Below are 13,124 nucleotides of genomic sequence, written 5' to 3' on the forward strand. Positions count from 1 at the left end.
GCTCCTGCCCCAAGTCCATGTGACTTCAACCAGTCTGAACCTCAGTTTCACCGTCTGTAGAATGGAGATAACAATACTTCTCACCCAGCGAGGTTGTGAGAATTAAATGACACATTTGGAGGACTTTGTACGACACCTCACCATAGAAATGGTCCAATAAATGTTCACTGTGAAGACGTCTATTCACATTAAATGAAGAACCTCAGATTTTGGCTGTAACTCAGGATAACGCCACAGAGCCACAGGGAGGAGAGGAGACACTGAGACAGACACCCACTGAGCAGGGGACTTCCTTCTTCCCCTCTGATTGTCCCTAAAGTCACTGCATGTAGATAGCTGCTGTGAAGACCAAATAATACAGGCAGTGTGAAAGCACTCTGACAAGTGTAACCTGCATAGGAATTTGGGTGATCGCCGTCATCATCATCTTCCTGACTCGGGGCAGATGTTCTAAAAGACTCCTCAATGCCCTTAGTGTTTCACCCAGTTCCATTCCACAGGCGGAGAGGCCATGGGACCAGGAATTAAGTATCTTGGCTGAGACCCCACATTATCTCATTGAGTCAGTGACTTCCTGCCAGTAAACTTGGCAGAGACCCCCACCGGTATCTAAAGGAATTGTTGGGAGCCAGTGAGAACAGAGCCCTAAGTGGCCTGAGAATCACCCAAAGTGGGTGGGGCCCAAACTAAACGCCCCACTGACACATTCAGTCCACCGACTCCGGAGCTGGCTCGTGAACTTGGCCGGTCAGCAACTGGCTAAACAAAGCCCAGCACCACCAGCAGCTGGGGTCCTAAGTCCAGGCTGGTCAGGGGCCCACTGCTCCTTGTGATGGACCAAAATGGAAATGGATCATTAGATGGTAGTAAGTGCCCCATGGCTGGAGGCAGAGGGGCCGGAAGGCCACGTGGTAGCGTTGTGGAGGGGATTCAGGCACCAAGTAGTGGCCTGACTTTGGACCTTGAGGATTTTCCAAAACCTGCAGGAGTAACTCCAGGAACTGAGAAAGAAAAACATCAAGGTCCAGAACACGGGGCCCAGGAGTTAGGAAATGAATCTGTTATGTGTCCTTGCTCAGCCGGGTGCTCGGCCTCCTTGCTTGTTCATCTGTAACACGGAATTAACCATCCTGATGAACCCTGCTTCATGCAGATGCGAGGAAGAGGACAGTGAGGCTGCTTCTGCCATAAGCAAATATCAAATCTCGTTGCAGCCAGAGGCCAGAGGCTCACCGCTGGGCGAGCTGCTGTCTTTCATTCATTCAACCAGGATATATCGAGGGTCACAGTGTGCCTGGGTCCTGGGAATTGGACACACGGGGAGCAAAATGCCATCTCATTTACTTTTTCCAACTCATAAACACCACTCCTAGGAAGGTCCTGAGTTTGCCTGCTGTCTTCTGCGTTTGCCGTCTTTTAAACGGGCGGGTAGGGCTGTAAGACCTTTCCCTCTTGGGCTGTTTCCATCATAAATGACCCCAGACACACACACACACACACACACACACACACACACACACACACACACACACCCCACTGCCTTTGAAATTATCTGAGATCTAACGAGCTTCTTCTTTTTCTAATACAAAAGTTTAATTATATTTCTTTCAAAGCAGTAGTCAAAAGGTTTTGGGTTTGGAGTTCTTCAAAGAGCATAACATTATAATGTTAATCCTTGGTACCTAGGAGGAGAGTGGAGGGGTGGAGGGGTTGAGAGGGCTCTTTTCAGTCTCTGAACATGTTGTCTAAGTGCCAGTTGTACCTTTGAGCCTTTTCCCCCTTAGACCTGAGACTTGGTTGAGCGCGTCTCCTTGCTATCAAAACCCCAGACTTTAGGATTCAGAGTGTTGCTTCCCGTCTGAGCGCCAGTGAGCCAATGAAAAAATAATAATCATAAATTGTCCTGAAAACAATGGCTGGCCACGTTTGAGCTCCTCCAAAGAAAGGAAAGGGGTGGCTTTGGTGGAACAAACTGAGGTGGGCCTGCCCCGCCAACCCCCTACTGCAGTAACAGCAGATCCCACCACTTAGGGGAGAGGAATAAAGGTGTTTTTGTCTGTCTGTCTATCTGTCTGTCTGCTGAGTGAAGCCTCCAGACCCTATCAAATCTACTCCTTTCTCTTTTCAGAATTCAACCAGACAGTCCAGAGTTCTGGAAATTTGACAGACAAAAGCAGTCAGGATCAGCTGCTGTTTCTCTTTCCAGAGTTCAGTCAACAGAGCCAGGGGCCTGGGCAGTCCGATGACGTCTGCTCTGAGCCCACCAACAAGAAGATGCGTCGCAACCGGTTCAAATGGGGGCCCGCATCCCAGCAAATCTTGTACCAGGCCTACGACCGGCAAAAGAACCCCAGCAAGGAAGAGAGGGAGGCCTTAGTGGAGGAGTGCAACAGGTAACACCACCAGAAGCTCCCTCGAGCAGGCGGGCCAGCACCCGGACCGAGCTCCATCCCCTCAGTCCTGGAAAATTGAGATGCTAGTTATTCCAGATAAGTGTGGCTACAGCAGGGTTTCCCAAGGTGTGTTCCACGGAACCCTCATTTCTAGTCATTAAGAAATCAGCTTGAGAAACATCATGTGCCTACTTCCTCTGAGGGTGTCACGACAGACATTAATATATTAAAGGCTCTGAGAAGTCCTGCAGTCAAGAAACTCACTTCACGTTGTTGAGTTGGTTGTTAACCACGGGATGTTTTTCTGCGGCATACCCCTATGAACTGTTACCCCCGGGAATGCTGGAGAATGTTGGTCTAAAATACGATGCCAATGAACTGAGAATCATGTGTTTGACCTCCCTACAGATCAGGGAAATTCTATCCCTTAGCCACAGACTGGCTTTGGCCTTGACCAAATGTTGTCTACCCACTGGTTCAGAAGGAAAGTTAGCAGGGGAACAAGAACTGGTCAGATCTTCCATCTGCTCTGCCCACACCGATTAGCCTTCTTTTGGTATCTTAATGATGTGGAATTTTAAAGAAAACTATTAGACATCCTTGAGATATCTTTTTGCTTCATTCCTGTCCCCTCCCGCCCTGACTCTAACATTGACTTTCTGAAAAAATCTGCTCTTTGCTCTGGTTTAGACCTGTGCTCTCTCTCTGTCTCTGGGCTGGACCAGCTCTGGCAGTGGGAGGATACAGCCAGGGAAGGCTGGCTCGGGTGTAGGGAGGCAGAATGCTCTGCCTGTATGTGTCACAGAGTCCTGTGCTGTGCTCCGTCCCCCTGCCAGTGAGAGGGGGTTCAGAGTCTCTCACATCTGGCGTCGGGGTTTCATCAGTGATGATAAACCCAGAGACTAGCCTCCTCTACGGGCCGCCCAGCCTGCCCCTCGGAGGGATTTCTGCTGTGTGAATAAGGGATCTGGCTTCCCTGGTACCCTTGTGGGGTGTCAAACCCTGGAAGACCAGAAGTCCCTTCAGGGTGCTTTCAGGGGTTTAGCAGAGCCAGCCAAGGGGCTTGCCTTTTGTAGGCTGGGAAGAAAAGCCACATGTGGAGGTGTCAGGAGGCCCACTGGGACTGTCCCCCTGAGCTGCCTGCCCCTTGGCTTCCCCTCTTCTTGTCAAGGGCCCCCCAGAGGCTAAGTGCCTGACTTCTGGGGCAGTGGAGCCTGCTCTGCTCCTGTGTTGCACCCCACTCCAGCCATCTCATCAGATAACCACGCCAGCTGGCCTTTTCTCAGGACGGGACTTTTCCCCAGGCTCCCATCAACCCTCCACCTCTTCACCCTCTTCCCCCAGGCCCCTGGGATTGAGTGTCTGGGGCCAAACGCCAGCAGCAGCACCCCTGACCCTCGCCCTCATTCACTGTCTCCCCTCCATCCATCCTCAGGGCAGAATGTTTGCAGCGAGGCGTCTCCCCCTCCAAAGCCCACGGCCTGGGCTCCAACCTGGTCACTGAGGTCCGCGTCTACAACTGGTTTGCAAACCGCAGGAAGGAGGAGGCATTCCGGCAGAAGCTGGCCATGGACGCCTACAGCTCCAACCAGACGCACAGTCTCAACACCCTGCTCGCCCACGGCTCCCCCCACCACCAGCCCAGCGCCTCACCTCCAAACAAGCTGTCAGGTAAGCAGGGCCCCTCCCCGCAGGTCTCAAGATTTCTCAGTGGACGAAATGCTTTGAACGTGGGCCTAGGGCTGGCCTCCCCTCCTGTTGCTGGAATAGTCTCGTGAAAACAGCATGCGGCTGTGGCCAGGGAGCCCTTCGCCCCATCCTTCCCTCGTTTCCTCTCTCTGCCTGTGTGGTTGCTGACTCAGTCACTCAGGGCTGCCACCAGATGAGACGGAGAAGGCTGTTTGGTATGCCGGGTCTACACTGCAGGCAGAGGGGTCACCTCCTCCATGCCGTCCGCGTGCCTCCTCGGGGCTCTGGCCCGCTGCAGCAGGAGGAGCCCTGGGCCTCTGTTTGTTGGTGTCTGTGCTCTGCCAGAATTGAGGGGTGGGGGTCTGTCACTTGAGATTTTTGCAGTGGTGAGTTGGCCTGAATTGGTTGAGTACCTACTGTGTGCTGCTGTGGGATGTGGGCTTGTCAGGATGGGATCCTACGCCTTCCTGGTGGGAAAGCAGCCCCATATGCTGAAGGCTGTGTCAGTCTTCCCCCAGGGGCTTAGTTCTTCCAGGAGAGCCGGCTTCCGGGAATGGATGTGCTTCCTGAGGTCGGTTTGCTGTCTGTGTAGACAAAGTGTGACGCGGTCTCCTGCCAGCTCTGGGGAAGGGCTTGCAGAAGGAGAGCAGGCACCATTTCTAACTCGGTGGGGGATGGTTCTGAAACTGCTTTCCCCCTCACCTGCGGGTTGCCCTTGTGATGGGAGAGGCCTGCAATCTAGGAGCTGACCTGTGTCTTGGGGACAGACTCAGAGCCATCAGCTGGGCAGTCTCCAAGTATTTGTTCCAGGCCATGCCCTCCCCTAGCAGGACCTCTTCAAGTGTCTCTGGGAGCCCGAGACTGTTCAGCATGAAACCTAGGCCAGGGACGGGAGCTTTTCTGTGTCCCACTCCCACGGAAGAGAAGGGCTTAGCCACAGGAGAGAAAGTTTGGGTTACTCTTGAGAGGCGGAGGAGCCTCCAGATGAAAACACTGGCCTGATGGCCAAGAAACGTAGCCCCTTCGCAGAAATTCAAAGCAGTGGCTGACGCTGGGAAAGGCAGGGGTGCTTGCCGCCTGCCTGCAGGAATCCGCGGAGCTGGATCTGGGAGCTCCGGGGGGCGTGGCTGGGGCAAGGGGCGTTATGGAGAAGACAATGGCTATTGTGCTGGGACCTGTGATCTCCACACCAAAGTCAGGGAGCCTGCAGGCCAAACAAAGGCCCAGCAGCTTTCTGACAAGCTGGGGTTGTGGTGAGGTCACCACGGGGTCGTTGGCTTAGGCGTTCTGCATAGTGACAGGAGAGCCAGAGAGGCTGGGCTGGAGGGATAGGGACAGGTACTGGGGACTGGGCGGTGGGGGGCGGGAAACGCAGCCCGGAGTCCCCTCCCATCAGTCTGAGAAGGCATGTCCCACTGGCAGTGGGTTTTCTAGGGTCCCTGGGAAGAGCGACCTTTTTGAAAAAATCATAAAGTATTAGAACTGGGAGGGACTTCAAAGAAAAGCTGAGGCCCAGAAAGGGATAGTACTTTCTGAGTTAACCCAGAGCAGTGGGAGCAGAATAAGGACAAGAAGCCAGGCCGCCAGTTCCCACCCTGGACTGGCCTCGGCTCAGACACGCATTGAGTCCAGGCACCTCGCTAGTGATGGAGACACGCATCCCTGCCCTCAGGGGCTTGCTGTCTAGTTGGGAAGATGTCGTGCTGGCATGGAGTCCCCAGAACCAGCTGGGGATCAGGGTTATCTTTGGGGGTTTTGTGTGTCTTTCCACAGAGAAACTGCTGTAGAATACAAATTATTGTGGAGCAATAATATGGGACACTGTATATGTTCAGTGGCTACCTTCCCCTCCCCCTTAATTTTCACTCAGGGTTCATCAAGATAGTCCTTGTCCACGCCCAACGACGATTATCTAGACTTAGTTGTTTTTGTTGTTTTTCAATTGAAGTCTAGTTGATTTACAATGTTGAACACAATATTGAACACTAACGAGTTTCTGGTGCACAGTATAGTGTTTCGGTTATACATACATAGATTCTATTTCATATTTTTTCATTACAGGTTATTACAAGATATTGAATGTGGGTCCCTGTGCTGTACAGTAGGATTTTATTATTTATCTATTTTATACACAGTAATTTGTATCTGCTAATCCCAAGTTCCTAATTTATCTCCCCGCCTCTTTCCCCTTTGGTAAACCAAAAGTTTGTTTCCTAAGTCTGTGAGTCTCTTTCTGTTTTGTAAATAAGTTCATTCGTGTCATTTTTTTTTTCTTATCCTGGTTCTAACCGGCCAGGTTAATTCCCGGGACTGCACTGTGGCCAATTCAGATAAGTTCTCTGAGGAGTTTCCTCTCTGTAAAATGGAGAACTAGTACCCACCTCATCAGGCCCCTGTGAGGACTAAATGAGAGAGGGTGTAAACACTGTCTTTCTCAAGAAACCATAACTACTTGTCATCCTAAGAGGCAGGGAGATGTTCTGACCTTGGGACTGGGGTGCAGGATGCGAGGACCAGGCCGTATTCCCCTCTCAGGCTGTCGGGGCGGGCAGTACGGGCTCCTGGGGAGGCCCCTGGGGCCGGGCAGACAGTAGGCTTAAAGCCCAGATCTTAGGAAAGACTTCAGCCTGCAGTTCTCACCATATACTTCCCATCACGGTCCCCACAACCCAGCTCTGGTCTCTGACCAAGCTCCAGGTTACCAGCAACCTCTGAGGCCAAGCTGGGGAGATGAGGTCCCCAGCCCTCAAACCCCCACTCTCTCCTCACTTTCCCCTCCAAACACTAGCCTCGCATCCAGGAGGACTGGAGGCACCTTCGGGACACATCTTTCCCTCGACCCCTCTTCCTGGACAGGAGAGCATCCCTTCTGTACCTGAGCCCCTTCCCTCCCCGCCACGCTTATGGCGCTGTGGCCCACTTGCCCACGGTGACCACAGTGTGACCCTGGTCCTGGAATGTCCGGCACAAAAGGAGTGGCAGGAGGAGCACTTTGCCTCTGTCAGCGGCTGATTGGTTACAAGGTGCCCTCCAAACACACTGTCAGCAGAATCAGCTGTTTTCAGCGTTGCCCCTCCCGGCTTTACAATCACACGCCAGCATGCAGCCCGGGGTTGTCATGGCTTTGTCTCCCTCATGCATGCTTAATTGACAATTAAGTTGGGGCTTTGAACCAGCCTGGCTGCCGCTGATGGGCCTTCATCTTTCCAGTGAGTGTCACAGGGGCAGCCTTTGTTTGCTCTTCTCGGGGGCCTGGAGTTACTGTAGCAGGCTGTGGACAGCCATTTATCTTCAGCCGGGAAGGCCTTTATCCGCACCCCCCCATCCCAGCTCTCGCCAGCAGGAGCTGTCCCTGGTTATAGGCCTTGTGACAGCCCATTCTGAGGCCATTGAGCTGGCCCGGAGTGATGGCCCAGACCTCCATTCTGGAGTGGAATCAAGAGAAAGGCCCCCAAAAGGTCAGAGAGCAGGGCTGTGGCACGGAAGCGGGCTGGTTGGAGACTGGTGCCTGTATTGATCAGCCCGAGGAGGAGGAGGAAGTTGGCGTGGGTTGGAAATAGGGCTAGCCTTGGCCTGAGCCCTGGGATCAGCTGCACCATCTGTGGTGGCCTTGTGTGTGGTACCCTTTGCTCCAGTCTGCGAGGAACTCACCCAGCCGTCTCCGGCAAACTCACCTGGCTGCCTTGCGGCAGCCAGGGCGGGACAGAGGTCTTCACCAGCTTTCGCTCACCCCACCCCCACATCACGTCCTCCCTCTTGTATCATCTTGTGAGAAGATGAAGGCTCATTCTCCTGGAAAGAAAGTGAGGGACAGGGGCATCCTAGAACAAGCCCTCCCAGCATAACCTTTGGATACCCTGAGTCACATAGCCTCTTTACCCAAGAGGAGACGTTTATTTCTCTGGCTGCTTATTCCTCCCTCCCTTCAAATTCTATTCCTTCCTCTCCAAGCCCAGAGGATGTGACTGCCCCCATGGTCAGATCGGAGCTTGAGAACCAGAGAATCCTGTCTCCTGCCTCCCCCTCTGCCCCTTTTACATCTCCTCCTAACTTGCCTGCAGAAATCTAACCCTGGGTCTTCGACAAACCCAGCTCTCGGCCAGGATACCCATGTGGTTGCTGTGGTTTTCCCTGACTCTGAAATCTGCAGGACCCAGGGAAATCTCAAAAGTGCCCAGTGGCAGGGTTGTGACTAAATTTGAATAATCATAGCAGCTGGCACTGATTGAGTACTTCCTGGGTACCAGGCCCTGGGCTGAGTACACGCATCATCGTATTGAATCCTCACAACTTTGTAGGGTAGAAACTATCCGTATCCTCACCCCCATTTTACAATCAAGGAAGGTGAGATGTTTGGAGTGTAAGTAATTTGCCCAGGTTCATATAGTTCATAAGTGGCAGAAACAGGGTACCCTCGCGCTCTCTCTCTTTTTTTTAATGCAGATGCCAAGAACTTTCAGGCATGGAAACCAACACACAGGCACACAAAATCCTCCCACAGGTCCTTCCTGCCGCACATTCTTACTGTTCTCCTCTGAATGACAAAGAAGCTTTGGGAGAACATGGCAGAGGAGGTGGGATGAGGGTGGGGGTCTCGCAGTCTTGCTACTTTACCACTTCCCCCTCCCCACGCCACCCCACCCACTCTTGCCCCTGACCAAGGTGGACTCTGTGCCCTGCCCAGGGAGGGAATCAAAGCCCCCTCTTTCAAGACCCCATCCCCAACTGGGTGGGGATTTGAACTGCCCTTGCTGTCAGCACCGTCTGGGACACTAAATGCCTTAACAGCTTAATGGGGCTTCTGAGACAGTGCAGGCACCTCGGCTCACCTCTGGAGCCCTGCCCGCTCCCTGGGCAGCGGCCGAGTGGAGGGGGTTTATGAGGGCAGTTGTAAAAATATTCATCTCCACAGCAAAGTTACTCATAGTAAATAAGCCCCATTGTCCCTAAGTAGTAGATCCTTTCAGTTCAGAAGAGAAACAGATCCTGCCTTGAGTCATTTGCTATTTTCAAAAACACATTTACACTGACTTGGAGTTCCGCGGTGGCCCAGGCTCCAGTCTTCTCCTCGGAGGGACTTTATCTGCCTGCCATTTTATCTGTTGAATTCGAAGGTCATTTTATCTTGCGGGTACCACCCCATCGGCTGCCACTAGATTGGGGAAGACAATCAGGATATTAATGAGATTAAGAGATCCAGCCTTCAGAGCATTCTGCTGGCAGCCTCCGCCTGATAGTGGACCAAGCCTGGTCTGCATACAAAGAAGCTCGGTTGCCCGGGCTGGGGCTGCTCCAGCCTCCTCACAAAGGGGCCGAGGAGATACTGGAGTTCTATCACCGGAGGCAGCCCTCCCTGCATGCCTAATCCCCCTGAAGGACCCTTAGAGAATTCAAGGACTCCTTGCTGCCTCCCATCAGCTCTGAGGAGGAAGGAGGCTGCCTGCAAGCAAGCACATTGCCCCAGCCTGAAAGTTCTGGAAGAAGTGCCCTTGGAGTCTTTTTGTTGAAGGTTTGATGGAAACTGACAAGAGCTGGGAGAGAATTAAGTACCAAAGGTGCAGAGAGAGAGACAGAGATCTAGGCAAGGGTCTTTGAAGCTGACTGCTTGATGGGATGCCGCAAAATCAAAGACAAATGAGGAGGGGGGAAATATATATATAGATAAATATATACATGAAACATAGCCCCAAAATAAAGTCAGATGCATTCAATCATGGTTATCCTAGCTGCTCATAAGAACTCTAGGATCAGGGTTGGCAAACTTTCTATAAAGAGGCAGATAGTGACTATTTTAGGCTTTTCAGGCCATGCTGTCTGAGTCACAGCCACTCCACTCTGCCTTTGGAGGACAAAAGCAGCCAGAGACCATACGTTAAAAAAATGGACCTGGCTGTCTTCTAATCAACTTTATTTATGGGGATTGAAATGTGCATTTCCTGTAATTTTCACATCTCACAAAATATTCTTTATAATTTTGGGGGGGAGGTAATTAGGTTTATTTATTTATTTCCTTTTTTTCAGAGGAGGTACTGGGGATTGAACCCAGGACCTCGTATGTGCTAAGCATGTGCTCTGCCACTTTGAGCTCTACCCTCCCCTCCCTTTTTAATTTTTAAAAATTATTTTAAAATGTCAAAACCATTCTGAGCTCAGGGTTCATACAAAAACAGGTGCTTTGGCCTGCAGACCACAGTTTGTTAACCCCCTGCTATAGGACAATGGTTCCTACACCTTGCCACACCTTAGAATCAGCTGGGGCACTACTAAAAATCCCAGTGCCTAGGCTGTGCCACAGATATCTGATCATCGATAACACCAACACTTAAAACACTAAAGATACTCTGGGGATATGCTTTTATAAATCCACTGGTCATAGCAACAAACTCATGGGCTATGGAGGTCGACCTAAATTCCAACCTCAACTTGGCCACTTATTAGCTATGTGACCCTGAGCAAGCCTCTGGGGTCTCTGAGCCTCAATTTCTCCATGCATAAAATGGGGACACCCACTCACGTAGATGCTGGAAGAATTAAGTGAGATAATATATGGAAAGCACCCCAGATGTAGCAAGCTTGCATAAATGGTACCTATAACCATTTCCTTACAGAGCCTTGATTTTGGGTTTCTTTTTCCCCTTTCTCTCTGTCCCTCTTGGAGGTTTCTTTCAATCCTGATTTTGTAGGGAACTTGAGTAGTTCCGCTTGATACTCATCTTGGCGTTTGCAGCAGACTCAGGCTGGCTCCTTGTAGGACACTGAGTCCGAGGCAGGCACTCCTTCTTCCAGGAAGGACTGCTCTGTCCATCTGTAAGGTATCTGCAGTGCTTTAGGCTTTCTGCGCAAATCTGCTAAACAGTGAGAGAAAGCCGGGAAGAACCACGGATGTGGGGAGATGGGGCGGGTCATGACCACGTAGCACGAAGTCACGTACATAAGATGACCCTGAATTTCCTGTACCTAATAAGGCATCTCTCTCCTTTAATTAAAGGAGGCGTGAGTACCCCCTATTTGCTGGTAATTAGCCCTAGGAACCTGCCAATTAGAGGGGGTGTGGTATTTTCCTGGTGGAGGCCAAATCTGAGAAGCTTAATGGGTGTTTTTCTTAAGAAGGAATCTCCCCCAAACGTCAGACCAAAGGGCAGTGAGAAGGGTGGGTGAATGAACTTCCTGCAGTGAACTCAGCTGCTCCCAGGGCTGATTTTCTGGAAGCGACATTCCTCTACCTGTGAGCAGGCATCTGCTTAAGATCTCTCCCCATTACCCTCTGTTCTGACTTCAGCAGCCCCATCCGAAGCACACCTGTGTGAGTTTCAGCCACTGGGGAGTCGACCAGTGAGGCTCAGCCTCTCCAGGGCCTTCAGGAAGTCAAGAAATTTCTTGACTTGTCTTGGGAGGACGTATGCCCTCCCAAGTTAGAGACACACCATGCAGACGATCTTCAGTGTTTAATAACTTTCCCAGAGGAAGTTCACATCCCGGTCACAGGCGGTGCCTTGTCAGGACCGCCCTCAGATGGCTGTGTCTGGGTAGCGAGGGGCAGCACCCAAAACAGGCTTGGGCTTGAATTGTGGTTCTGCCACCATCTGGCGGTGTGACCTCGAACAAGTGACTTAACCTCTTTGAGCTTCTGTTTCTTCATCTACAAAATAAGGGTCATCATCCCTATCTCCTTCGGGCTATTGTGATCAAACACCAGCGCCCAGCAAAGTGCCTGACCAGGAAGGGGTCATCAGGTTGACTCAGGAACCCTCAGGGTGTCGAGAGAGAGGAAGAGATTTGGTTCTCCCTGGGTTCTGGATGAGGCTGTGGTTTGCAGTTGCGTCTTCAAAGAGTTTCCCTTTTTTGAACCCTGCTTGTCATCTGAGACATCAGAAACAATGAAACCCAAGTATTGGCAAGACCCGTGGTTCTCAAATCTCCTTCCGAGGCCACGTAAAAGGCATCCGGGGAGCTCATTCAAAATACCCATGTCTTGTGGCAAAGGGAGGTTGATATAGTTCAGTGGCAGAGGATGTGCTTAGCATGCATGAGGTCCTGGTTCAATCCCCAGTACCTCCATTAAAGAGATACCCCATCCACACCTCTGAGAATCAGAATTTGGAACAAGGGGTCAGGCACGAGAAGTTTCAAGAAACTCCCTAAGTGATTTGGGTGTACAATCAGGACTGGGCATCGCCAGGCTGGCTAGAACAAGGCTAGAGTCTGAAGGCACTGGCGATAGTCCTGATGGAACCCTGCTGAAACAGAAGAGGTGAGGCAGCCGGGGTGAGGGCCCGGGACTAGGATTCAGGAGACCAGAGACACTAGTGAGCAGGGGTGACCTTGGGTCAATCACTTCATGTCTTAGAGATTCTGGCAAATGAGACCTTTCAGCTCTGGCATGTTATTATTTGAAGAGTGTGTGTAGCATCGAGTCCCCAGAGCCCAGGGCTCTGCTGTTTGAAGTAGCAGAGGGAGCTTTGCCATTGTGATATTTTATTGTTCAGCTCATCATCTGTCTCTCTCCCTCCCGTGCTCCCTCACTCCCTCGCTCCTTCCCCATTTCAGGAACTGCGTGCTGTTAGAAGCCTTCCACCTTTATTAGGGACCATTAGAGCTTTACAGCACCAGCAGATTGGGTGGGGCCAGTCACAATAAACAGATTTATAATGGGTATAAACGAGGCACCTATAACTGCTGGAGGTTAACGCTTTCAGGGCCTTTGAGTGGCAGCCAGCCTGCCCATGCCTTCTGGCCCTGCCCGCTGCAGGGTGCCTCTTCCCACTCGGCACCTGTCGGATTGGGTTGGTGATGAAGCCGTTGCTCAGCAAGGATGGAAAACCTCTGGACAACATTTCCCATTTGTGTAACATCAGTTTGCACGGTGGGCACAAAACTGATGCTTAATTTATCTCCCGATGTCTTAAGGATGGAAACAGAAATGAGCCTTCCTCTCTTTCTTCTTGAGAACCCTGCCGCCAGGTGGAGCATAGGGTTTGCATCCTTACCTGCCAAAGAAAAAGAAACAAACCAAGTGTCTTACTCTCACCACGAAGAAGGTAG

General features: G+C 51.5%; 1 protein-coding gene across 6 annotated transcripts in view; it reads left to right on the top strand.

Moving 5' to 3' along the window:
- Positions 1-13,124, top strand: part of HNF1B (HNF1 homeobox B) — a 52,222-nt gene that overhangs the window by 8,121 nt on the left and 30,977 nt on the right. For 3 of the 6 annotated variants that reach the window (XM_006173586.3, XM_006173585.3, XM_014559011.2), the window contains exons 3-4: positions 2,207-2,393; positions 3,829-4,064. In XM_006173586.3, coding sequence (XP_006173648.2) covers positions 2,207-2,393; positions 3,829-4,064 — 423 coding nt within the window. Of the gene's footprint in view, positions 1-2,128; positions 2,394-3,828; positions 4,065-13,124 lie in introns of all 6 variants that reach the window. The other 3 variants (XM_014558999.2, XM_006173584.3, XM_014559025.2) reach the window with 1 other exon arrangement.

Source organism: Camelus ferus, chromosome 16, assembly GCF_009834535.1.
Source record: "Camelus ferus isolate YT-003-E chromosome 16, BCGSAC_Cfer_1.0, whole genome shotgun sequence".
Classification (NCBI taxonomy): domain Eukaryota; kingdom Metazoa; phylum Chordata; class Mammalia; order Artiodactyla; family Camelidae; genus Camelus; species Camelus ferus.